Here is a 25,647-nt window from a genome sequence, read left to right as displayed (position 1 = left end):
GGTTTCTACTGGTAATTGGACACCTTCTATTATCACCTTCTATTAAATCCTAACAGAACATGTCCTGAAACGCACTACAGAAAACCATTTTTAATAGTTAAAAGTTGATTTTTTTTGTAATGTTTGTAATGGTATTTGTAGTGGAAACCATTTGAATTTCTGTGATGGTTTCTATTGTTTTGATATTGTTTTTGGCAGAGTAAACACACAGAAAGCCAGAATGCTTAAGACAGCTTATCCATTATCCACATATTATTATTATTACAGTTGTAAAAATATATACGCTGAGTTGCAGGACATGCACTGGACTCTCATTTCCGCTTGTCTTGATGCGGCAAATATTTCATTGATGCAAAAGTTGCAGATGTTTTGTAATACTTCACCAAATCGCTCCCAAGGAAACAAAAACATATGTAAATTTTGAAGCTGACATAACAGTTGCCAATCATAAATGATTTAATTTGTGAAATACATGTATATGTATGTATGATTATAAAGCACTGGTTCTCAACATTTTGACTGCAAGACCTCCTTGCATCCAAGATATGTTTATGTACTTGTGCTACTAATGTAATAAAAAAAAATCGATTAATACCTCTCTCTTGCTCCAAAATCAAAAATTGCATGCTGCATAAATTTAGTGAAAAATACTCTTTCTGAACAATTGCATTTCTGCTAGAATAAACAATTATAATGAACATACTAAAATGACCTGTTTCATGATCTTTTTTTGTTTTGTTTTTTTGTTACATTCTATAACAGTGCTTTTTCGCTTTAACGTTTTAAAATGAAAGTCAACATGTTGAGCTCTAGGACTTTTCAGAAGAGAAGAGAAAACTGGAAGAGAAATGTAGAAGTGTGTACCCTGCACTGGTTAGGAAGGTAAGTCCACAGAGGTTTAAGGAAGTGATACATTCAAAAAAAAAAAAATCGGACCACCATCTTACCGCAACCACCCCCAGATATGGTTTCAACTCAAATGAGAAAAAAACTACACATCCGGGTCCTTTTTCTGATTTGGTGACCTCATTTTAATAGAAATTGTATGACCACTTCAATTCGAGTAATTACAGTCTGCATCTGCATCACAGAGTGAACACAAAGACTGATTTTTAAAAAATAATTGTTTATTTTTTTAATACTTACAATACACTCCAACAGCAAACATGATCAAGCCAGACAGAAAAGTAACACTAACATTTCAATTAAGCTGCTATGGTTAATAATATTATGCAGACATAAACCTGCTGTCACAGTTTTGAAACTAACCTCTGGTATTTTGGTCAGATTTTGGCTCTCATAAAGCAGAAGTCCATTGTCGCATGTCGTTCATTCACAGCCAACTAACTGTGGTGTAACAGATGGTTTTGTTAGTGGTTATTGACTCTATCAAAGTAAATAGTGGACGTATTCACGTGAGGCTTGACCCTGGGAAAACAAACATATGACTACAAAGATCCTGTATTCTGAACATAACAATGCAATTTCAAGCATGAATTAATAATTTACTTGTATGTTGACAGAAAATACTGCATACTGAACTCAAAAGTTAATACTTCAGAATTAAAAAAAAATAATTGGATGCTGCTAGTATGAATAAATACTTTCCATGATTACAAGCATACTTAATTTATCCTTAAATTTAAATTTGGACATCATGAGCATCAAATGTAAGCGACTCTATCTAGACATAAACTCAGGTGACACTGTGCCTGCGGACCTTGATGTTGAGGTCATACCACAGTTCAAGACAGGGCACAAAGGCTCATGGGCTTTGAGGGCATCTGTCAAGCGTTGCTGTTCCTCTAACAAAAGCTGGACTTCTTTCCTCAGCAGGCTGTTCTCCTGTTCCAGACATTCATATGCCTGGTTACAGAACATTTCAGGACATTAAAAAAAACACATCAGTCTTATGCATCAATGAGTATTTTCCAATGTCTGCCTAAAATTGCCATCATGTCTGCATGGGGCAATAATCATTCTACCTGCAAATTTACTAAAAAGTACAAATGCTGAAATCAATTTTATTTTATATTCTATATAATGTGCAGCTTGCAAACCTCATGCAACTCATCAGCTCTCTGAGTTTGTCTTTTACGGCTCCTCTGTGCAGCAACTCGGTTCTTTTCTCTTCTTTTCAACCTTTTGTCTTCATCATCAGAGCTCTGAATCACAATCATACATGTATGTTATGGTTATTATGATATGTTGTTTCCTGAACATTAATTTGCAGGATTATCTCATTACAACAGAACAAATCACAAAGATTAAACCACAAAATTATTTTGGGTGGCACAAAGCAGAAAGATCTGAATGCATAAGTTATAAAATGCATATTAGAATTTAGGCACATTTATTTAGTAGTTTATGTTATAATCCTATTTTGTAATTATGTCAAGAAAATGAAACAAGAATAAATAAGTAACATACCTCACTCTTTCGAAATAACCGTAAAGCTGGAGCATCACTTCGTGTAAAGTTACTTGTCGCACTGAAAAGTGACATGACAGGTGCAAAAGAGCACGAGCACAATGAAGACTTCCGTTCACGAAATTTGATGCTAAGTTAAGGCGAACTATTATGACGTTTTAATTAGCGCATAGTTAGGCATGTTTAAACTGTCAGTCAACATCCCTCAGTAGCATTTCTTGCAAATGCCTTCGGCGGATGTTCTTTGAAGTCACGTGGTGCTCTCGAAAACTCCAATAACTTCAGGCGGTATGAGTGTTTTTGTATTTTTAACGCTTTTCTGTCATTCCTTGAAATTACTCTCTTTTCCATTTTGAAAAGGTGATTTCAGAAAGTTTGTTTATTTATTTATTATGGTTACTTCTTTTTTTTTAATCAGGCAACGAAAGCCCTCGAGTAAAATCAAGTGGGTTAAAATAAAAAGGTGATATGATCGACAGTTTCAAAATTTGCCAATTTCTAGTCTAGCGCTCAAAGTGACACTATAAAGGTGCTTTTCAATAAATTAGAATGTCGAGGAAAAGTTAATTTCAGTAATTCAACTCAAATTGTGAAACTCATGTATTATATTCATTGCACACAGACTGAAGTAGTTAAAGTCTTTGGTTCTTTTAATGTGGTAATTTTGGCTCACATTTAACAAAAACCTACAAATTCACTATCTCAACACATTAGAATACTTCATAAGATTTATAAAATAAAATTTTAGTGAATTGTTGGCCTTCTGGAAAGTATGTTCATTTACTGTACATGTACTCAATACTTGGTAGGGGCTCTTTTTGTTTTAATTACTGCCTCAATTCAGCGTGGCATGGAGGTGATCAGTTTGTGGCACTGCTGAGGGGGTATGGAAGCCCAGGTTTCTTTGACCGTGGTCTTCAGTTCATCTGCATTTTTTGAACTCTTGTTTCTCATCTTCCTCTTGACAATAGATTCTCTCAGAATCAGAATCAGAATCAGAAAGAGCTTTATTGCCAAGTATGTTTGCGCATACAAGGAATTTGTTTTAGTGACATAAGCTTCCAGTACACAGAGACACCAACACACAGACAAAAAAAAAAAAAAAAAAAAATATGTAGCCTAAAAAATAAGTGTATAAACAATTGTGCTATAAATGATAATGGGATAGGATTGAAAAAGATGCAGGGATGTACTAGGATGGAGGGGTAACAAATAAATAGAAGGATGTTGCAATTTTGTTTGCATAAGCATAAGTGGGGAACATTTAACTGTTCATGAGGTAGATTGCCTGGGGGAAGAAACTGTTTTTGTGCCTTGCTGTTCTGGTATTTGCGGCTCTGAGACGCCGGCCAGATGGCAAAAGTTCAAAAATGGAGTGACTTGGATGTGAGGGATCCAGAGTGATTTTATGAGCCCTTTTCCTCACTCTGGATGTATACAGTTCTTGAAGGGTGGGCAGGGGAGCACCAATAATCCTTTCAGCAGTCCGAACAGTTCTCTGTAGTCTTCTGATGTCCGATTTTGTTGCTGAGCCAAACCAGACAGTTATAGAAGTACACAGTACAGACTCAATGACGGCTGAGTAGAACTGTTTCAGCAGCTCCTGTGGCAGGTTAAACTTCCTCAGCTGGCGAAGGAAATACAACCTTTGTTGGGCCTTTTTTACAATGGAGTCAATGTGACTGTCCCACTTCAGGTCCTGAGAGATGGTGGTTCCCAGGAATCTGAATGACTCCACTGCAGTCACAGGGCTGTTCATGATGGTGAGTGGGGAAAGTGCAGGTGGGTTTCTCCTAAAGTCCACGATCATCTCCACTGTTTTGAGCGTGTTCAGCTCCAGGTTGTTAAGACTGCACCAGACAGCCAGCTGCTCAACCTCTTGTCTGTAAGCAGACTCATCACCGTCCTGGATGAGGCCGATGACTGTAGTGTCATCTGCAAACTTCAGGAGCCTGACAGAGGGGTCTTTAGAGGTGCAGTCGTTGGTGTACAGGGAGAAGAGCAGAGGGGAGAGAACACATCCCTGAGGGGCGCCAGTGTTGGTGGAGCAGCTGTTTGATGTGAATTTCCCCATTCTCACTAACTGTTGCCTGTCTGTCAGAAAGCTGGTGATCCACCGACAGATAGAGCTAGGAACAGAGAGCTGGGTCAGTTTGGTCTGGAGGGTTGTTGGGATTATGGTGTTGAAAGCCGAACTAAAGTCCACAAACAGGATCCTCACATAAGTCCCTGTTTTGTCCAGATGTTGCAGGATGAAGTGCAATCCTATATTGATTGCATCATCCACGGACCTGTTTGCTCGGTAAGCAAACTGCAGGGGGTCCAGTAAGGGTCCAGTGATGTCCTTCAGATAACCCAGAACCAGTTTTTCAAACGACTTCATGACGACAGATGTTAGAGCCACAGGCCTGTAGTCGTTAAGTCCTGTTATCTTGGGTTTCTTTGGGATGGGGATGATGGTGGAGCGTTTGAAGCAGGAAGGTACTTCACACAACTCCAGGGATCGGTTGAAGATCTGTGAAAAGATGGGGGCCAGCTGGTCAGCACAGATTTTCAGACAGGCTGGTGTAACACCATCTGGGCCTGGTGCTTTTCTTCTTTTGTTCTTCTTGAAGACCTGGCGCACATCATCTTCACAGATTTGAAGAGCAGTAGGTGTGGAACGGGGGATTGCAGGAGGTGTTAATGGTTGTGCAGGGAGATGGTCAGAATGGGTGTTGGGGGTTTCAAATCTGCAATAAAATTCATTCAGGTCGTTAGCAAGCCGTTGATTAGCCTCAGTGCAAGGGGATGGTGTCTTGTAGTTTGTGATGGCCCTCAGTCCTCTCCAAACTGAAGTTGAGTCGTTGGAAGAAAACTGGTCTTCCAACTTTTTAGCGTAGGTCTTTTTAGCCGCTCTGATCTCTTTGTTCAGTGTGTTCCTGGCCTGATTGTACAAGACCCTGTCCCCATTTCTGTAGGCATCCTCTTTGGCCTGACGAAGATGTCTGAGTTTTACTGTAAACCATGGCTTATCGTTGTTGAATGTTAAATAAGTCCTGGTAGGAATGCAAACATCCTCACAGAAACTAATATAGGATGTTACAGTCTCTGTGAGTTCGTCCAGATCGGTGGTAGCAGCTTCAAAAACACTCCAATCAGTGAGGTCAAAACAAGATTGTAAATCCTGCTCCGTTTCGCTGGTCCATCTCTTCACAGTCCTTACTACAGGTTTAGCAGATTTAAGTTTCTGTTTGTAGGATGGTATAAGATGAATCAGACAGTGATCAGAATTTCCCAAAGCTGCTCGTGGAACAGAGTGATATGCGTCCTGTTAGATCCTGTTAGTCCATGTATAATTGGCTCAGTTGTTTAAAACACAATTTACCTCTCTGAGGTAAAGGTCTGGTGAGTTTGCTGGCCAATCAAGCACATTAACACCATGGTCATTTAACCAACTTTTGGTGCTTTTGGCAGTTTGGGCAGGTTAATGAAAAATGAAATCAGCATCTTCAAAAAGCTGGTCAGCAGAAGGAAGCATGAAGAGCTCCAAAATTTCTTGGTAAACAGGTGCAGTGACCTAACCTTTTTGAAGTTTTCAAAAAACACAATGGACCAACACCAGGAGATGTCATTGCACCCCAAATCAACACAGACTGTGCAAATTTAACACTGGACTTCAAGAAAGTTAGGCTATGAGCTTCTCCCCCTTCCTCCAGACTCTAGGACCTTGGTTTACAAATGAAATACAAAACTTGGTCTCATCTGAAAAAGGACTTTGGACCAATGGCAACAGTCCATTTCTTTTTCTCCTTAGCCAAGGTAAAACACCTCTGACGTTCTCTGTGGTACAGGAGTGGCTTAACAAGAGGAATACGACAACTGTAGCCAAATTCCTTGACACAGCTGTGTGTGGTGGCTCTTGATGCCTTGACCCCAGCCTCAGTCCATTCCTTGTGAAGTTCACTAAAATTCTTGAATCAATTTTGCTTGACAATCCTCATAAGGCTGCGGTTATCTCGGTTGGTTGTGCATCTTTTTCTTGCACACTTTTTTGTTCGACTCAAATTTCTGTTAACATGCTTGGATACATCACTCTGTGAACAGTCAGCTTATCTGCAAATGAATTTGTGTGACTTACACACCTTGTGAAGGGTGTCAATAATTGTCAGAGATCATTTTGAAGGCTCAGAAACCTTTGCAGGTGTTTTGACTTGATTAGCTGATTGGCATGTCATCATATTCTAATTTGTTGAGATCGTGAATTGGTGGGGTTTTGTTATATATGAGTTAAAATCATCACAATTAAAAGAACCAAAGACTTAAACTACTTTAGTCTGTGTGCTTATAATTTATTTAATACATGAGTTTCACAATTTGAGTTGAATTACTGAAATAAATGAACTTTTCCTCAACATTCGAATTTATTATGATGCACCTGTAGTAAGTTTATCAGAAGTAGAATTTAATCCTGATATTCTTTTCCATCAGTTTACTTAACAAATTTTGGCAATTATAAGATATTGGCCTAAAGATATTTGTAAATGTTAAGATGAATTTTTTTTATCATTGTTTACTTATGATATAAAAAGGGATCCTGTTAGTCCATGTTTAATTGGCTCAGTTGTTTAATTAAAATGTGCTCAGTGCCAGTATTTGGAAACCAGTACTGGTAGACCAACAACACCTTGTGGTATGAACCTGGACCACATCAGCACAATAGTTCTCCAAAAAAGTAATTTATTGTAATGGAAAAAGAAATTGATGTAGCACTTATTTTTCATTTTTAACTATATGCACAAAGTATTTCTTGAATATTTATTTACATGATATGGGTAAAAATCAACATACAAAACATTTATCTAATAACAGGTGTCAATACAATACTCCCAACTGCCCTTCTCTATTACCATACAAAATGATACATACACAGATATACACATTAATTTGCATCAGTCATTTGGATGGTCTTTGGAGCAGGTACATAGTCTGCACTGTATTCTGAATCAGACGCAGCTCTTTTGATGGTGGAGGGAAGCCTGTGGTGAATGTCTGGATAGACGTCTCCTACTGAGCTGCCAAACACTTCACTGTAGATCTCCACCGACTCCGCTGAAGGCTGCATGTCAAGTACTTGACGCAAGCCCTCGGCTGCCTGCTTCAGACTTTTCAGAGACTGAACAGAATGATGGAAAATGGAGCATGTTTAGAAATATAAATCCTTTTTTGACTATGGTAATGATACTTTTATCTCACTGGTATACTTAAAATTATAAGACACTAAAATGGACAAGCATGTAGTACCATGCATTCAAGAGGCACTGTATAAAAGTAATTAAACTTGATTTATACCTTCATAACTGTACTGGCTTGTTTCAACATTGCAGGTGCAGCAGCTGACACATTTCTGATGGCAGTGTCTGTAAAAAAATGTTTAAGTGCCAGTAACAAACACTGCATAAAGCACAGTTTTACAAATTATGTACTTTTGCTAAGAAAAGAAAAGCGCACACACCTTGAGCTGGGTCTGGTTTTAGGTCTTGTGGCTTCACTGTCTGTTCATACAAACCCTAAAATAATGGATCAACAGTAAAAAGCTTATAAGCTACATTCACGCAACAACATTTAGGTCTTCTAAAACAATCTGAGCTGTACTCTGAAAAAGCAGTGTACTTTTTAATCCAGCAAACACAATAGTGTTTTATTATGACATCTAGTGGCCAGAGATTGAACACCTAAAATTTGTAAGTCTTAAAAGAATAATGACATCATATATTGTGACATCTAGTGGCCAGGAGTAGAACATGTAAAACTTTAAAATAACTGATTTACTCTAAATAAAGAATGCAAAAGTGGTGCACAGGGTATTGGTACCTTGTCTCGGTGCTCTTTGAATGCAAGGGATGATTCAACTCGTAAAAATAATAATAGTCGGCACTTTAATCTTAATCAAAAAGTTTTAAAAAGCCTTGATTTCATCATGGCTATAAGTTTTAAAAACAGGTGACAAGCGCACACCTATTTTGCCTTCGTCAAGGTGTCATAACTAATTAACTCTGTCTGATAGGTGTTCCCAAAGATAATTAGTTTCATACAGGTGCATCTCAATAAATGTGAATTTCTTACTTCATAAGAAAAATAAAAAAACTTAAGTGAATTGTTGGCCTTCTGGAAAGTATGTTCATTTACTGTACATGTACTAAAAAAACTTGGTAGGAGCTCCTTTTGTTTTAATTACTGCTTCAATTCAGTGTGGCATGGAGGTGATCAGTTTGTGGCACTGCTGAGGGGGTATGGAAGCCCAGGTTTCTTTGACAGTGGTCTTCAGCTCATCTGCATTTTCCGGTCTCTTGTTCCTCATCTTCCTCTTGACAATAGATTCTCTCTGGGGTTCATGTCTGGTGAGTTTGCGGCCCAGTCAAGCACACCCACACCATGGTCATTTAACCAACTTTTGGTGCTTTTGGCATTGGGGGCAGGTGCCAAATCCTACTGGAAAATGAAATCAGCATCTTCAAAAAGCTGGTCACCAGAAGGAAGCATGAAGTGCTCCGAAATTTCTTGGTAAACTGGTACGGTGACTTTGGCTTTCAACACAATGGACCAACACCAGGAGATGACATTACACCCCAAATCAACACAGACTGTGGAAACTTAACACTGGACTTCAAAAAAACTTGGGCTATGAGCTTCTCCACCCTTCCTCCAGACTCTAGGACCTTGAATTCCAAATGTAATACAAAACTTTCTCTCATCTGAAAAGAGGACTTTTGACCACTGTGCCTCTGAAGTTGTAGGTGGTTCAGGAGAGGCTTAACAAGAGGAATACGACAACTGTTGCCAAATTCCTTGACACGTCTCTATGCCTTGACCCCAGCCTCAGTCCATTCTAATTTGTTGAGATCATGAATTGGTGGGTTTTTGTTTTAAATTAAAAGAACCAAAGGCTTAAACTACTTTAGTCTGTGTGCATTGAATTTATTTAATACACGAGTTTCACAATTTGAGTTGAATTACTGAAATTATTATAATTATTATATATATATATGATAATAAACATGTCTCACCAGAAGTTTCCTTTCTGCTCTTAATGATCGTACAACCTGGTTGCGTATTTGCTTTGGGTAAGAGTTGCGTTTGCAGGCAGTCTCTACTATTTTCTCATCCAGAATGTCATTTATTGTGCTGTCATAGTCTGAACATACAAAGTAATGGTTAATAATGTTATGGCTTGGGTTTGGTTTGCAAAAGTGTATTGAGTTCTCTAAAACTGACAGTAACTTACCTTCACAATAATCCTCTGACACCTCGTCCCAGGACAAGCCACCAATAACTAGATTTTCTTGCACTGTGAATTCAAAGTTCTAAATGATAATAAAAAAGACAAATGAAAAATCATCATCGATGTCATAAATAACTCAAATACTTGGTTTCCACAAAAATACCACAAGTTAAACAGATGGCGTTGCCACAGTGAAACCATCGTACACATAATAAACACAAATAATTGAACTCACGTGTTTTTTTTTCTACTAGACTTACCACAACCATTTCTTGCAGCAATTTAGCTTTGTCCTCCTCGGAAATGTGGCATTGGCCATCGAGCAACTTTTTAAATAAGTCTTTATACTTTTCAAGCTGTTCACGAACGTGTTTTTTCGACTTGACATTTACTCTAAAATCTGCCCCGCTCTCACGATCTGCCTCCATGACTGCCGCTTCTTTTTCAAAATAAATCCTGGAAACGGAAGCAGAATGTGTTACAACGAAACAAACCCTATCAGAAACAGCGGAAGAAACGTTCCGATCTCCATCGCGAAGAATCAGAACCATAGACAGTAAAAGAAACGGACAGAAAATGCCGTAGAGATCATGAAAACAAGAGGTTTAATAACACATTTTGTTTACAAATTTAAACAGAAACGTGCGCAAATTATTTTTATATACACTAACATCATGGCTAGAGGGTTCATTGACTGTCACTGTCACTTGTCAGCAGATGAGTTTACACAGGTAAGAAATTGCGAAAGCCTTATCTTTAAGCCATAAAAACGATGTCTTTATCATGAGCGGATCCATCACCGTTTTAATGTGTGCTACAGACTTACAGAAAAACCCACCTAAACCAAACTCATCAGCAGGTTTGCTTGTCTCATCTGGTTTAAGTTGTTTTTCAGCAGGTAGTTCAGAGTGATCTTATTGATTTGCACAGTACAGTATTTATTATAAATTAGGCCACTTTTTGACCGGATGAAGTTACAGTAATAACAACAAAGATAAATGCTATTATATAATATTAAATGTAAACTTTTGTAAGCAATGTTGTCAGTATCACTGTGTTTATGTAAACTATATACAGACAAGCGGTAGGTTGTCATACCAAACAGAAATCATTTGCACAGAATCTAGTTTATATATTTAAGTTTTTTTTTTCTTTTTTCTAGGATATAGATGACGTCCTTTTGAGAGCTAAAAGAGTAAGTTTTGTCAATCTTAAGAGACAAATCAATAAAAGCTGACAAACAAAACCAACAATGACTTGTGTAACTAATGTAATTTCAGGCTGGAGTGAAAGCTCTTGTGGCTGTTACAGAGGGAGCCAGTGAGTTTGAGAAAGTTATTCTGCTGTCAAAAACGTAAGCTTTGTATGAGAACATTCTCACTGAGGAGTTTCCTGTGGCTTTTGGAATGACAGTGTTCTAGCTGCACACACACACACACACACATCACGTATGCTTACACAGAAATGGACACATGCAGCTTTACTAATATTTAATGTTTTTGATATAGCTATCCTGGCTTTGTGTTCCCTTGTTTTGGCATTCATCCCCTTCAAGGATCAGGGCAAGACTTGCATAGTGTCAAGATTCAGGTGAATATAACCAAACAAGATATAGAAAGATACCCTGCTTCATATGCTATGTTGTGACCTTTTAGTGCAAAAGTATTAGTTTTGTTTTAACAGGACCTGGAGCCATTCCTTCCTTTGTTCCAGAAGTACAGAGCTGATATTGTTGCAGTCAGTGAGGTAAAATAAGATCATGTCTTTTTCAGACAATTTTTTAACAGACATTGCTCTGCATTTTTTAAATGTATTTAAATAACACTTACCAAACAAAAATAAAACATACAGCTTGTTTTGATTATACATTTTATATAGAAAGTAGAGGTCAATTTAAGGAATGTGAAATTAATTAAATAAAATGAGAAAAAGAAAAGAAGTCCTTAGCAAACTTACAAGGGGTAATCAATATGATTTAAAATTATTTGATTGTATTTTATTGTAGAACTATTATCTAAATTAATTAGAATCTTCTAACTGCATATTTTATCAGGTAGAAATTGTAAAGAAAAATTATTTTACAAAGCCTTACAAAATTATGGAGCCTTCAAATATTGTTATTTACAAGGTTGAGAACCATTGGTCTAGGGATAATAATAATAAATAAAATGAATAAAAGTATGAAAATCATACAAGACTGGGGAAGCCAGGCCTCAAATTTCTAATGCAGATTTTAAATCTTGAGTCAGTATTGTAGTTCACCTATTTCTTGTTACATAATGTGATCTACGCTTGCATTTATTATTATTTTTTTCTCTTCACAGATTGGTCTTGATTTCACCCCCTGGTTTGCGAAAACTACTCAAGAGCGTGATGAGCAGATAAAAGTCTTTATAAAACAACTTGAAATATCTAAAGAACTTGATTTGCCAGTGTGAGTAGCAACAGGTCTTTCTATTGGAGAGTAACAGGAAATCATAAGAGCAGCTGAGAAATGGATACATTGTTTGTTACTTTTTACTATTACTTGGTATTGCAGGATATATTGTACATCCTGAACTGACTGTTAGTTTTGTAGTTTCATTAATGCTCATATCTCAGTCCATTCTTTTATCTTAAAGGAATGTACATTCCCGCTCAGCAGCTAAGGTTACCATAGACACGATGAAAGAACTAGGTAAGAGATAACAAATCATTATGTCTCTGTGACCTTTACAAATGCAGCTGAATTTCTTGAGTAATTCTACTTTTATGTCTTTAGGGATTAGACAAGCATTATTGCATAACTTTGCCGGCAAGCCATCAGTTGCTATGGAAGGGGTTCAGGCTGGATTCTGCTTCTCATTTCCGCCTGCTGTCAGCAAAACTGAGCAGGTTATATAAGGATTTAATTTAATTACCATCATGCTTGTGTGCCATAAAATCATAGATAAGTATGCAATAAAGACTTGAATCATATATTAAAGAATGACTCAGTTCCACGTCACATGTCATTCACTTCAAATATTAGTACATTTTGTACATATGATTGTTTGTTTGAACCGGAAATTATGTATTATTAAAACCTATATGTAACTTCAGTGACAAACGTTAGGTTTGACATCATTTTACACTATTTTCACTACCATATTTCAAATGCAGAGAGCAAAATTGATCAGACAGATTCCACTGGAACACATTTGCCTTGAGACAGATTCTCCAGCCTTGGGGATTGACAAACATGTAAGTCCTAACCTTTTATTATAATCTGATTTTCTGTATGACTGAGATGTTTTGAAGCTCACTGTCCATGTTTATCTTATTTATTTATTTTTGCCCTAGATTAGAAATGAGCCTGGAAACATAATGATCTGCTGTGAATACATTGCGAAGATTAAGGGAATATCTTCAGACGCAGTTATGGAAGTCACAACACAGAATGCCCTTCGGTTGTTTTCTAAGTTAAAAAGATAGAATTATTTTTCTTATATAATGTCATTTTGTTAATAAAGCACTCACTCAGAGAAAACAAATTGACTTAGATTAATGTCTTGTACTTTGAAGTTTTCTGTAAAAGTATCATGCATGAACCTTTCAGATTGTTTTTGTGAGCTGGGTTAAAACCAATTCTCCCTATCAATACATTTTTCAAATGTTTTTCATTTGTATTCCTTTCAGAAGAAAGTCATACAGGTTTTGACATTAAGGCTGATAAATAACAGTTTGACAATTTTTTTAATAAAAAAATTTGAATTAATCCACTGTTTTATTGACAGATCGTTTCATTACACGTGTATTGCTGTGTGGAGAAAAAAGTTAATCTTCACAGAGGTTGATTGAAGTTCCTAACACTTGATGACTTTTATCTGGAAGCACAAAAAAGATCGTATTTTACTTCATCATATGTCGAATGTAGCCTTTATTAGTTGGAGGTGAAGTTTCAAGCGCGTCTTACAGCTGTCCTCGAAGTGTCTTCGCTCGGGATGTCTGCTGTTGTCGTCTCTGTCCATCCAGGAGGAGCGCTGCTCGGGGCGCGCGGTCTGCAGCGCGCTGAAGTCACAGCTGTTCTGGAGGTGAGCGCGGAAATGTTTCCTTTGAGGTAAACTCCAGAACCTACTGGTGGTCTCCACGCGACACCACGTCTCCCTCTGCATATTGAACTCGTACAGTTGGTCTTGCTTAGATTTTGACATTGTTATCAATCATATGTAGGGTACTTGTGAAGGCGAATCAACTTGTGGCCATTTCAGTCCTTGATGTTTAAACAGCTGTAACCATGGTAACCAGACATGTAGCCTTCCGGTAATGTGTGTCGCCGCCGGAAGTTTTTTATACATACATACATATATATTGCAGGGGTGCCAGCACTGTGTAACAAAACCATCCCAAATGCCATATCATAGCCCAAACAAGCCCCTTGCCCCTTCCAAATATGAAATCTCAACACAGGCCACGTCTTCCACACCAGTAGGCTAGCCTGTAGATTAAAATATAACTTAAATAATTTAAAGGCTTTTTTACTGTTAAAAATAGCTTTTTCAGTGGAATGAATTGTATTTTATGGTTCCTAACTAGCAGTATTGTGAAACAACGCTGTCATTCAGTACGTCTTTAAAAACTGCATTGAACATTATGTATTCTGTCTTGCACTGTCATGTTAGCTTTGAAAGATGTTTGTAAAAGTCTCCCACATTTCACCAAGTCCAGACTGAAACTAGCCTACACCTTGACCTTCGTGCTATTTTAATAATATGGAATAAAGATGAATAGTTTTTTTCTATTCAATGCCACAAGAACAAGAGGTACTGCTTTGTCGCATAACATTATTAGCTGCAAAAGTGACACATTTTACAGCGTTTTCAGCACTTATTTTCATGTTGTTATAGAATGTTTATGTAGACCTATCATTTAAAGTTTGTGTATAATTTTTATAAAAGCTAAAATGTTTGAATTGAACAAAACCCATTTAATCCATCTGGTCACAAAGGTTTTCATTTATAAAGATCTAAAAACCTTACTGGCTGATGTTTTAGTTAACTTCCTGCAAATAAGGGAAAAAAATAAAGGGTCTTAATTAAATATGTTTCACATGATTAATATAAACTGTCACATGACCAAATCAGTTTAATTTCTGTTTGCACCTTGAGATGGCAGCTGCATAAAAGCTCCCAAAACGAAAGGTTACTAAAGTATGTTAACAAAGATATGACAAAGATTTCTGGTACTCATTATCTTTAATGTGTCTAGTATTAATATACAAATTCAGATATATTCAGTTTCGTGGAGTGTGGTCATAGAATGAGTAAACCTCTTCATGGTCACAATAGTGACCGGTGGCATAACAGTGAATTTGGGAAATTGCAGTTGTGAGGGAAAATTGCACTAATATTTTGCCATTGCAAAATATTGCATTAAAAGTTCAAATGTTACAAATAAGTTAGAATATTGATGTTGTAATGCTGGTAGCAATAATAGGCAATACATTTTTGATGATAGGCCTATATGTGTCAAAAAAAGAATGTTACAAAAATACAAAGTTGATGGTTATATTGAACAAAGGGGAACTGGAGCGCTGCTGGTATCACTTGTATCCTCTAGTGCTCTTGGAAGGGTGAACTGTTCATGAAAAATAATTTTGAAAAAAATCCAGGTCCACAAACAAACAGAATCCAGCCACAAATATTGTGTTGCAAGTGCCAGACTGGCACACCTGAAATCAGTGGCGGCTCCAGACAATTTTGATTGGGGGGGCAATGGGGGGTCCTGGTCTTTTCAAGGGGGGTCTCATGAAAACCAACAAAAAATACTGTGGACATGGCTAATAACTGCATATTACTGCTACTAAACAACAAAAACACCTTTGCAATGTAAACAAATGACAGGCTACATTTGTTATTCATATCCTTCACGCTGCACTTTCATGTCAGGTATATTATGCATTTTTATTGACATTGATATTTTTACATTTATTTCCAGATAGATATTATTGAGTTTACACGCTAAAGTGGTCTTGCTGTTGTAAACACTGTTGCTATTGTAGAAAAAATATTTGCATCACATTTAAAACATAATTATATTTTAATTCATTTCTGAATTGTTTTTATTTTTATAATGATAATTCAGAGAATGAGAAAATCTGAATAAGCCTTACCAGTATTGTGATAATTATTTTTACGTGTTAAAAATAAATAAGTACTGTAATATAATAAAAGTTTATTCAAATAACATAAAAAAGACCAGACCCCTCGATGCCTGTGAAACTTTTCTCCCTCAAACAGCACGCTAGTTGTTACTTCTACACTACAATATAAACATCTGCATGTTCTCACATCACATCGTTCTTGTAAAATAATAATAAGTAAATAAACATCAAAATCACTTCGCTGAGAATGAAACACCACTTACCAGCTGCCACGATGTTGAAAATATCCTCTAGCAATTAAAAAATGCGCGTGCAGCATGAGGAATCTTCCCGGTTAGATGAGGTTGTAGTCAGGTGAACGGTCATCATGTTGGTCATATTGTTTATGGCTAAATTATTATTAATAAATTGTACTAATATTATGATTTGGCGTGGGCAGGCATTCACAAATGTTTATGTTATTACAAAAAACATTTGAGGAAATTTTGCTTTGACAAAAGGGCACTTAAGGGGCAAAGTAGCACGTGCTCAAGTAAACCGGTTCTTTCGGACAATTCGATCAAATAAACCAGTTGAACAAAAAAAAAATTCACAGGTTCTTTTGCGCTCGATGTAATGCCGTCATTGGCGATGATTGCCCTTTATTCAAGCCTTTGGTTTACCCGCACTTATAACATTAGCACATAATCAATTCAGAATCAATCACCAAAAGAATCAGCTCGGTTCAGATGCGCTCTGAGTCAGTCTGCTTCACGCTGAATCACGCATGCGCAGTTATCATCAGCACATCGGTTCTCGAATCGGACGCGTCCGACAGAAACGGTTCTCGGTTCAGTGTATGAATAAATATCGAAATAATTATTTATTATTGTTCTGCGTAGTTTGAAGAGAAACATTTTTGGATCTTTATCCCGAATATATATATTTTTTAAAAAGGAAGAGGCTGGGGGGTCAAATGGGGGGTCAAGGCATTCTTTGGCAGGGTCTTGAGACCCCCCAAGACCCCCCCTGGCGCCGCCGGTGCCTGAAATCAATGCAACTATAAGTAGCCTATGGCTTGATTCTGTTTGTTTGTGGACCTGGATTTTTTCCAAATTCTTTTTTTATTGATGGTTATATTTTTGTATTTTATCTCAGTATTCCATCATTGTTGTATAAGTTTTTTTTAAGCATAATAAGTAACCCTAGAATAATATCAAACAATTTAAAATGGCTGGGCTAAGATGAGCGCAAGCGTAAAATGCCATTCAATGCAGCTCGCATTTTTCATGGTCTACTTTATCAGTGTATAACGAAGAAAGGGGTCAGTCGCCTACTTGCCCCGCCCCGTCTGCAGTCTCATTGGTCCTCGCCGAGCATATAAACCCACTTACCGTATTGATCTGATCAGGGTAAGCAAATCCGAGGAGGATGTGTGCATCACGCCATCATCACACGCATGCTGCTGAGGCCGGTGGTAGAGATCGGGAACGTGGCCCCAGTTCTATTAAGTTGTAATTACAGCGTTATTATCAAGTGGAGCATCTGAATACATCACCATTATCTCTTTATCTCATACGCTCACCGCTTCAGGAAGAGATTTAGGCTACACCTTTTTAGTCTAGTCTAGCCTGATATAAACTAGAATCGTTTATGTCTATGTGAAGGGGTTAAATTTGCCGAGATGGTGGCAGGTGAGTTTCTTCAGGAGCAGCATGTTCTGCCCGACAGCACACCTGACGGCAGTGTCACTGAAGGAAATACAGAGGAGGACAGCGGCTACAAGGAGCTTTCCAATGGATCGGTCCATATAACGCTGGATCCGAAGGTGCTGGAACAGGAGCTTCCACCTCCGGACGAAAAAGAGGCGATGTTGCCCGGCGAACAGAATAACGAAGCTCTGGAGACGAGACTCTACTGGAGGCGGTTTGCCGTTCTTGGTGTGTTCAGCCTCTATTCGCTCGTCAACGCTTTTCAGTGGATCCAGTACAGCATCATTACCAACATCTTCATGGACTATTATAATGTATCTAGCATCGCTATTGACTGGCTCTCTGTGGTCTATATGGTCGCGTATGTGCCTTTAATCTTCCCCGCGACGTGGCTCTTGGATAAGAAGGGGCTGAGGATGACGGCATTGTTAGGGGCCGGACTGAATGTCCTGGGCGCGTGGGTAAAGTGTGCCAGCGTGGGGCCAGGCCTGTTCTGGGTCACCATGACCGCTCAGATCATATGCTCTGTGGCTCAGGTGTTCATCCTCGGCCTCCCCTCCAGAATCGCATCGGTTTGGTTCGGCCCGAGAGAAGTTTCCACGGCCTGTGCCACAGCGGTGTTGGGCAACCAGGTGTGACCTTTAAATTATATGCCATTAAAAATTAATTTGGTCATATATTAGTTGGCATTTCACATGTTACGAATGTCACTTGCTTTTGTATTTAAAATTAAGTACAGCTGAAGTCAGGTCAACATTATTAATAATTTCACGTTATGTTGTTAACATTAAGTAGCATTTTCCCTTCTAAAAATAGAATATAATTTCCATATCATAACTTCCACTAAAATAAATGATGGAAAATCCATCTGGATTTAAACTGGACTTCTGCTCTAAAACGCTCTTTTAAGAATTCAACTGGTTCAAGCTGATAGTCAATTTTTATTTCGTCTAATTTTGTTATAAAATTGATAAAGTGAGCGATAAAATAAATCATAAATTTTTATTAGTAAAAATAATTTTATTTTTTAACTATAAGAGACAGACAAGATACAATATATATATATATATATATATATATATATATATATATATATATATATATATATATATATATATATATATAATGAGATAGACAAGATAATATTTCATGTTTAACATTACTAATTTTATTACTTTAGAAGATAGAGAAGTTGGTTCATCAAAAATACAACGATACACGATAGAACACGATAGGAGATATTTGAAAGAATACTGTTAACAAAGCAGTTTTGGTTCCCATTGTTTATTGTATGTTATTATTTTGGCAGGAACTATGGTTACCACTATCTTTTTTTTTTTTTAAACAGTGCAGAGTAATAAGAACACTATAACACTGAAACACTATAACTTAAAGTGTAACCTGAAGTATGAAGTATATGTTTCATATACTAATTTGTTTATTAAACTGTGTGTAATACATTTCTTTTTTCAGCTTGGTGTAGCCATCGGTTTCCTGCTCCCACCTGTACTGGTTCCCAACACAGCCGACGACAAAGATCTCATGGGCCACAACATCAGCATAATGTTCTATGGAACAGCTGGAGTTTCAACTCTGCTCTTCCTTTTAACAATATTTGGTAAAAACTAGTATCTATAACTTTTTTTCCAGCAGTTGAGACGAAGAGCAAAACAGAATGTAAAACAGCATTTTCTCATACAGTCTTTTGCATGCTTTTATGCCATTTGGGAAGTTGTGGCCTAATGGGTGGAGAGTCGGACTCCAAATCAAAAGGTTGTGAGTTCGAGTCTTGGTCAGGCAGGAATTGTGGGTGGGGGGAGTGCATGTACAGTTCTCTCTCCACCTTCAATACCACGACTTAGGTGCCCTTGAGCAAGGCATCGAACCCCCAACTGCTCCCCGGGCGCCGCAGCATAAATGGCTGCCCACTGCTCCGGGTGTGTGTTCACAGTGTGTGTGTGTTCACTGCTCTGTGTGTGTGCACTTCGGATGGGTTAAATGCAGACCACAAATTCTGAGTATGAGTCACCATACTTGGCTGAATGTCATGTCACTTTCACTTTCACTTTATAGTTTACAATACACAAGCAAGTTGCAACTGGTTGACTTGGAATCATCTTGCTCACAATCTTTGCATGTTGTGTCATCTATCATCAGAACATGGAAAAGAGCTGTTTTAGAAACATAGACAAGAGATTTATATGCAAGAGTGATTCAAATTTTAAAGAGTATCAAAACAAATACAAGTACGTTAACCCCTCAGAACAGCTGTAGATGTGTTCAGTAGTTGAATTTCACGTGTGTCTCTCCCATTCGTCTTCTCAGTCATTAAGGACAGACCTCCACTCCCACCCAGCAAAGCACAAGCTGTTCTCTCCACCGGTCCAGCTGAAGACTATTCTTACAAGAAATCAATCATCAACCTCTTCAAGAACAAGCCCTTCATTCTTCTCCTCATCAGCTATGGTGAGGAAGACAGTTATTTCATGCAAAATTACAATTCTGTCATCCGTTACTCACACTGAACACTTTTATGCATTTAATTATAATAAATAACATTTTTAGATAATTTTATATATGTTTTTATTTTATTTTTGCTTTGGGCAATAATAAATAATTTAAATTTCCTGTGGCGCAAGTGGTTGAGCATTGCATTAGCATCGTAAGGTTGTGGGTTCGATTCCCAGGGAACACGCTAAGTAAAAAATGTTAGCCTGAATGCACTGTAAGTCGCTTTGGATAAAAGCGTCTGCTAAATGCATAAATTGATTGATTTATATATTTAAATATTATTTATTAATTATTTAAATTTTAGGGTTTACTATTCCTTTAATCTCATCTTTATATGTTCTCCGTGCTTTTATTCACACAATAATTTTTTTTTTCAACATAATTTATTGAATATTTGATATTGTTTTTAGGCATCATGACCGGATCATTCTACTCTGTATCTACACTTCTCAATCAAATGATAATTACTCATTATCCGGTAAGTGACCTTTGATAAACTCAGCATGAACATGCCACATGCATGTGTGTAGGAGTCTTTCTGTGTCTGTCTCAGGCGCACTTTTTATAGTGTTTGCCGGGAATGGCCAGCTGGTCACTGTTTTATTGTCCAGGCTCTTACAGTTCATTAGCCGCTTTTCATGCATGCCTGCTACTCATGACAGAGTCCAAATGAAAAGGCAAGCACTGTATACATTCCCAAATTTGATGTGTCCGAATGTTCTGCAGGCTTTCCCACCAGGCTTAAGTTTAGTGAGCGCACACCATGTGATATTTCTTACCACACATAACACGTATCCATATCTGCCTGGGAGGTCCATTTGAAAGACGTGTCCCTAACAAAACATTGAAAGTTAGACAAAGTGTTGTAGACCATGCTCAGAAAGAATGCATTCTGCGCTCATTTGCAACAAACCTCTTAAGCTATAAATAACCTTAATTGTAAATAAATGATTGTTAAGTGTTTCTTGACTTAAAAGTGATTTGTTGCAACCAAATACTGGTTAACAAACTGAAGGCCTGTTGAACTTGTTTTTGTGATCTTTTAATCCCCAAATCCTGAGATCAGAGCTTGCTTTAGGACAGTATTACATTTACATTTATTCATTTAGCAGATGCTTTTATCCACAGTGACTTAATATTTGGGGAATTCATCAAGTGATTCATCTTAAAGAGGCATATAGACACATGAGGTGCTCGTAATTAGAAGCATGATTGAAATGCTAATTTGAACTTTTAAAAACTCTTTCTTTAGGGCGAAGAGCTAAACACAGGGAGAATCGGCTTGACTTTGGTGGTGGCTGGAATGTTTGGCTCCATACTGTGTGGAATCTGGTTGGATCGTACTAAAACCTATAAGTATGTTTATCTGGCAAACCGAATATTATTTTCCTCAGATATTTAGATTGTAATTGAATTTAAATGGCTTTAAACTATTTAGCTTTGGAACTCGTATTATTGTCAGATTTTGATTATTAGCAGCTTATATTTTAACCTTATTCTAAAATTTCTCTTTTTAAGATGTGGTCCCACATTGGTAAAATATTGTGGACAATCAAAGTTTTTTATTGTATGAGGCACAGTTCACACACAAGTCACTTTCAAACTAACCAGCTTTCTTTTGGTCAATTCTTTTGGGAAATTTGTGTGACCAACTAGAACTTATTGAAAGAACAATGATAAATGTGACCCACACATATACTCATTTTTAATAGGATTAACCCTCCTCACTTAATTTTCTGCATTTACTGTTTATTTCAGATCTGAGAAAAGCATTCATTTTTCCTCTCGTCCTTTAGATTGACTACATTGATCGTCTACATCCTGTCCTTCATTGGAATGGTGGTGTTCACATTCACGCTGAGCTTGGGAAATTTGCTTGTTATCTTTTTTACTGCTGGTGTTCTAGGGTAAGCCTGCTACTAGAGTTCAACTCGTGTAGCTGTTACTATCATTTCTGAAATGAGTATCTTGATTCATAAGTGCAGACAGGTCAATGTTCCTTTGTTCTCTTACCACACACAGTTTGAATATACATACTCTTTTATGTATGTATATATTTATATATTTATATATTTGTTTGTATTTTATATAATCATACTATATTATCATATATCATTAACATATTATGTTATATATTATACTTTTATATTACATACACAAATGTATGTTCTATATATTCAGTAACATTTATAAAATATTTATTTGAAACTTATATCAAAAACATTTATAATGTCACAAAAGCTATATTTCAGATATATTTAAAACAATCTATTTCAAATAAACCATTTTTTAAAAATATATTTATTGATCTAAAGCAAATTTTTGTGAACAACCCAGTGGCACACTTGTGTGTGTAAAAACCATAGACTGTATAAAAACATGGATGTAGTGTCCCTGACGTGACATCATCCTTAGACTCCTGAAGTGTGTTTTTGAAGCCTAAAGCGTGCAGAGCGAGCCGTCGCCATCTTGGCAGTGCGTCACCGCGCGACTCTCCAGGACAATCAAAAATGGGCAAAAAGGGGGGAGCTATTTGCTGAAGCCACACCCACTTAGCACGACGGCAGTGCCAGCAACGGCAATCCACCTGTCACTCAAGTGGCCACGCCCTTAATTATGCAGAACTTCAAGTCTTAATATAATTTAAATGGATAAGTTATAAAAAAAATTCACCCCCTTCACAGTTGTCATGAAGGGCAAAATAATTTTTTGCATCAGGCTGTAAACATTATTTTTTCTGCTGTAAAGTTGGGCATTTTAACATGGGGAGTCTATGGGACTGACTCCCTTTTGCAGCCGGCCTCAAGTGTCCTGTCGATGAATTGAAGTTTTAGTCACTTCCTTATTGGCCTCACGAGAGAGAGCGGGAGGTTGGCGCTCGGTAAAAACAGCAGAAGTGATCACTGATCAGGTTTTGCTTCCTCGTTGTGCGATTCACCCAAACATGTTTGTGCATGCCATACTTTAACTTCTCACATTCAAATAGTTTTCCCTCCCATTCAAATAATTTTCACTGCCAGGTACAGGTAGGTGTATTTGACTCATGTTACTACTGTTCTTTTCTAAAGGTTTTTTATGACTGGTTACCTTCCCATTGGCTTTGAATTTGGCGTCGAAATCACATACCCTGAGTCGGAGGGCACATCATCTGGTCTTCTAAATGCATTTGCACAGGTATTGACTGACTGACTGGTTTCATTTTTGCAATAAGCTTTCAGTTATTTCCATACACCATGGTAACACCTTTCTATTTTTTTAACAGCCTGGTAAGGTGCACACCCACATTAAATATTGATATACTTACTGTAGTTTTTCAGCCTATCCTCTTATATGTTGAAGAACAGGTTTAGAGCCTTCTCGAATAAGTCATTGTTACTTACATATTTTTGCCTCATACACTACTGTCTTTAATTTTAGGTGTTCGGCATCATTTTTACTCTCATCCAAGGGCAGCTTACCACAGACTATGGCCCACTCAGCGGAAACATTTTCTTGTGTGCTTGGATCCTCCTCGGCATTGTTCTAACAGGTTCATTTTCCTCATCACAGGCTTTTTCTCATCAATCAGTAGTGTTACTGAAGAGCACTGAGAAACTTCTGTGTTGTTTTTACAGCTCTGATTAAATCAGACCTCAAAAGACACGGCGTCAATGTGAGCGATATAAACAAAGGACAAGCAGTAAGTTCCTCTGATTTGAATTTCCAGTGTTGCCTCTCATCACTTTTGTGAACTAAACATGCCAAATAGCAAGAGACCCAACCCTGCTAATCTTGATAATACGCAGTAGGAGATATCGCAGTACATTTATAATCAGTTAAGTGCAAGATCAAAGTCAAAAAGGACAAAAGCCATGCTGGCTGGCCAGACTAATCTATTAATATATATTTACAATATAGGTTTTACAGTATTTTTTTAAGTGCATTCAAGTGTATTTGGCCTTCAGTAGCCTGATGTTCAATATCATCACTTTAGTCAATTAATTGCCATCTTTATGGAAATTAAAAAGGGTTGCAGATCTTAAAGCAGTGTTAATTGAACACCTGTTTGTCTCTCCTGAAGGTTCCCACTGAGCTGCCTTCTGAAAAAGTGTCCAGTGATGTCAAGCTGGAGTCTTCAATTTAAGTCTTAAACATCTCCAACAGCACAGACTCTCCTGAGATGACTTGAAATCTCCTTATTTTGCTCTAATATTGATGTTATAAAGAACTTTCATTGAAAACGGACAGTGATAATTGTTCACAAATATGCTGTGAATTCATTTCTCCAAATCTAGGCTGAAATGTGTCCATGCAGTCTGTCTCAAAATTATACATGCATGATACTTTCTATTTGTTTCAAGAATCATGGACCAAATATTAGGTTTTTAACCGGGCTTGTAATGGCCATATGCACAATCCTGTTAGTGTGTCTGGAACAGCATGTTTGTTAGCTTCGTCTCAAAGGACCTTTCTGATTGTGTGCTACTGTGAAGCAATGTCGGTTATTTCTCAAATCTGCTCATGCATTGCAGCACATCTAAATGTAATAGTTCCACAAAGGCCATAAATTCTCTTTTTATTTTTTGAGGATGACGAAGATTGTCCATGCATTAAATGAAGAGTGTTCTATAAACCGAAAATACTTATTATGTCAAATGTAGTGCATGGTAAACCTAAGTGAGTGCTATTCACTTACCATGATGAGACTGACGTGATTTCAAGTGCTTATGCAGTTATTGCAAGCCATTGCTTTTTGACCTGAAAAACATACCGGTACTTATTTAGACTTTTCTGGAGAGCACAAGTCAATCTGACAGCATTTGTATTGCATTAAGTATGAATTTTGTTAAAAAATGAATGTGATCCACTTACAAAAGTGTGTCGCTGACAGGCTTACTGAGGTTTTATGAAAATGTCACACCTCAGGTGTGTGGTAGAATGAAGCACTATTATTTTTTAAGCCTAGGTTTGCCTTTGATTAACAAATTTTTGTATTTTAGATGCATATTTATTGGAAAGATTGCTTTTTAAGAATTGTTTTTGTATTTATTAATTTTGGTTTCAATTTCTACTGTTTCTACTTAGGAATATACTTGTCGGTTAATGAAGGCAGCTCTGTAAACTGGGGTTTCACATGATTGTCACAAAAGATGCTGGGAAATTCACTGGAGAGTAAAACTCTGTGCAAGAACTCATTAGTATTACACTGAACACTAGTGGAAGTGTCTCATGTTTCCATTATTGCTGTTGTAAAATAATAAAAAGAAAATTGCGAAAATTTAATTCTGCATGTTTTTTTTTTTTTACTCATAGTGGAAAGATTTTTATTGTTTTATTTTTTACATTTACACTGTTTTTCTCTAAACACTACCACTCTATTTGAGACCCTTGAAAACATCTAAATAATTAATAAGATTCCTTGTAAGACGTTTTAGAAAGTAAATACATCTGTACTAATTTTTTATGATGAAATCAAACATATAATCTGTGATTAGTAAACCTATGAAGTTTACAGGAAAAACAGGCTAGAAATCCATCCCCTAGAAGGGGTGGAGCGGGTTTACATTTAGAACTCTAGCGCCCTCTAGTGCTCACACATGACAGCTATAAATCATCACTGTCCTTTGAACTTCATATTAAAGGGAGAGAAGGAG

The 25,647-nt window shown here is 37.2% G+C and overlaps 4 protein-coding genes across 7 annotated transcripts; 2 read left to right on the top strand and 2 right to left on the bottom strand.

Annotated features, from left to right (window-relative positions):
• Window positions 1–1,106: 1,106 nt before the first annotated feature.
• Window positions 1,107–2,671, bottom strand: batf3 (basic leucine zipper transcription factor, ATF-like 3). The gene is made up of 3 exons (XM_052586654.1): window positions 2,431–2,671; window positions 2,061–2,165; window positions 1,107–1,866 (listed from the first exon to the last, which is right to left on the bottom strand). Exons 1-3 carry the CDS (start codon window positions 2,503–2,505, stop codon window positions 1,681–1,683), a joined length of 366 nt encoding a protein of 121 aa, XP_052442614.1. The 5' UTR covers window positions 2,506–2,671; the 3' UTR covers window positions 1,107–1,680.
• Window positions 2,672–7,132: 4,461 nt separating this feature from the next.
• Window positions 7,133–10,233, bottom strand: nsl1 (NSL1 component of MIS12 kinetochore complex). The gene is made up of 6 exons (XM_052586653.1): window positions 9,952–10,233; window positions 9,695–9,773; window positions 9,477–9,604; window positions 7,925–7,979; window positions 7,762–7,829; window positions 7,133–7,585 (listed from the first exon to the last, which is right to left on the bottom strand). The coding sequence occupies exons 1-6, from the start codon at window positions 10,117–10,119 to the stop codon at window positions 7,352–7,354; spliced, it is 732 nt and encodes a 243-aa protein (XP_052442613.1). The 5' UTR covers window positions 10,120–10,233; the 3' UTR covers window positions 7,133–7,351.
• A 13-nt stretch (window positions 10,234–10,246) lies between these two features.
• On the top strand, window positions 10,247–13,427 carry tatdn3 (TatD DNase domain containing 3). 4 transcript variants are annotated; one of them, XM_052586649.1, is made up of 11 exons: window positions 10,247–10,422; window positions 10,512–10,550; window positions 10,854–10,886; window positions 10,972–11,045; window positions 11,200–11,281; window positions 11,375–11,437; window positions 12,016–12,125; window positions 12,313–12,368; window positions 12,453–12,565; window positions 12,833–12,913; window positions 13,013–13,427. In XM_052586649.1, the coding sequence occupies exons 1-11, from the start codon at window positions 10,282–10,284 to the stop codon at window positions 13,142–13,144; spliced, it is 924 nt and encodes a 307-aa protein (XP_052442609.1). In that variant the 5' UTR covers window positions 10,247–10,281; the 3' UTR covers window positions 13,145–13,427. The 4 variants fall into 4 exon arrangements, with proteins under 4 accessions (XP_052442609.1, XP_052442611.1, XP_052442612.1 ...); XM_052586651.1 differs by having other exon boundaries at window positions 13,018–13,203; XM_052586652.1 differs by lacking the exon at window positions 10,512–10,550 and having other exon boundaries at window positions 13,018–13,427.
• Window positions 13,428–17,213: 3,786 nt separating this feature from the next.
• On the top strand, window positions 17,214–25,276 carry LOC127984139 (feline leukemia virus subgroup C receptor-related protein 1). Its single transcript, XM_052586648.1, has 10 exons — window positions 17,214–18,135; window positions 18,977–19,121; window positions 19,829–19,969; window positions 20,425–20,492; window positions 21,267–21,370; window positions 21,811–21,921; window positions 23,083–23,188; window positions 23,432–23,543; window positions 23,629–23,693; window positions 24,075–25,276. Exons 1-10 carry the CDS (start codon window positions 17,476–17,478, stop codon window positions 24,135–24,137), a joined length of 1,575 nt encoding a protein of 524 aa, XP_052442608.1. The 5' UTR covers window positions 17,214–17,475; the 3' UTR covers window positions 24,138–25,276.
• The last annotated feature ends 371 nt before the right edge of the window (window positions 25,277–25,647 follow it).

This window comes from Carassius gibelio, chromosome B20, assembly GCF_023724105.1.
Source record: "Carassius gibelio isolate Cgi1373 ecotype wild population from Czech Republic chromosome B20, carGib1.2-hapl.c, whole genome shotgun sequence".
In the NCBI taxonomy this organism is placed as follows: domain Eukaryota; kingdom Metazoa; phylum Chordata; class Actinopteri; order Cypriniformes; family Cyprinidae; genus Carassius; species Carassius gibelio.
Note: the sequence above shows the minus strand (reverse complement) of the source record. Positions and strands in the feature narration are given on the sequence as shown.

Coding starts and splice junctions, on each gene's coding strand:
- batf3 (XM_052586654.1), bottom strand. CDS start 2,505: ATGTCACTTTTCAGTGCGACAAGTAACTTTACACGAAGTGATGCTCCA. Junction 2,166..2,430: donor GGTTATTTCGAAAGAGTGAG/GTATGTTACTTA, acceptor ATTGTGATTCAG/AGCTCTGATGATGAAGACAA. Junction 1,867..2,060: donor GAGCTGATGAGTTGCATGAG/GTTTGCAAGCTG, acceptor TTCTGTAACCAG/GCATATGAATGTCTGGAACA.
- nsl1 (XM_052586653.1), bottom strand. CDS start 10,119: ATGGAGGCAGATCGTGAGAGCGGGGCAGATTTTAGAGTAAATGTCAAG. Junction 9,605..9,694: donor GTCAGAGGATTATTGTGAAG/GTAAGTTACTGT, acceptor TTGTATGTTCAG/ACTATGACAGCACAATAAAT. Junction 7,980..9,476: donor GAGCAGAAAGGAAACTTCTG/GTGAGACATGTT, acceptor CCATTATTTTAG/GGTTTGTATGAACAGACAGT.
- tatdn3 (XM_052586649.1), top strand. CDS start 10,282: ATGAAAACAAGAGGTTTAATAACACATTTTGTTTACAAATTTAAACAG. Junction 12,126..12,312: donor AAAGAACTTGATTTGCCAGT/GTGAGTAGCAAC, acceptor TTTATCTTAAAG/GAATGTACATTCCCGCTCAG. Junction 12,914..13,012: donor CCTTGGGGATTGACAAACAT/GTAAGTCCTAAC, acceptor TTTTTGCCCTAG/ATTAGAAATGAGCCTGGAAA.
- LOC127984139 (XM_052586648.1), top strand. CDS start 17,476: ATGGTGGCAGGTGAGTTTCTTCAGGAGCAGCATGTTCTGCCCGACAGC. Junction 20,493..21,266: donor TGATAATTACTCATTATCCG/GTAAGTGACCTT, acceptor CTCTTTCTTTAG/GGCGAAGAGCTAAACACAGG. Junction 21,922..23,082: donor TTTACTGCTGGTGTTCTAGG/GTAAGCCTGCTA, acceptor TCTTTTCTAAAG/GTTTTTTATGACTGGTTACC.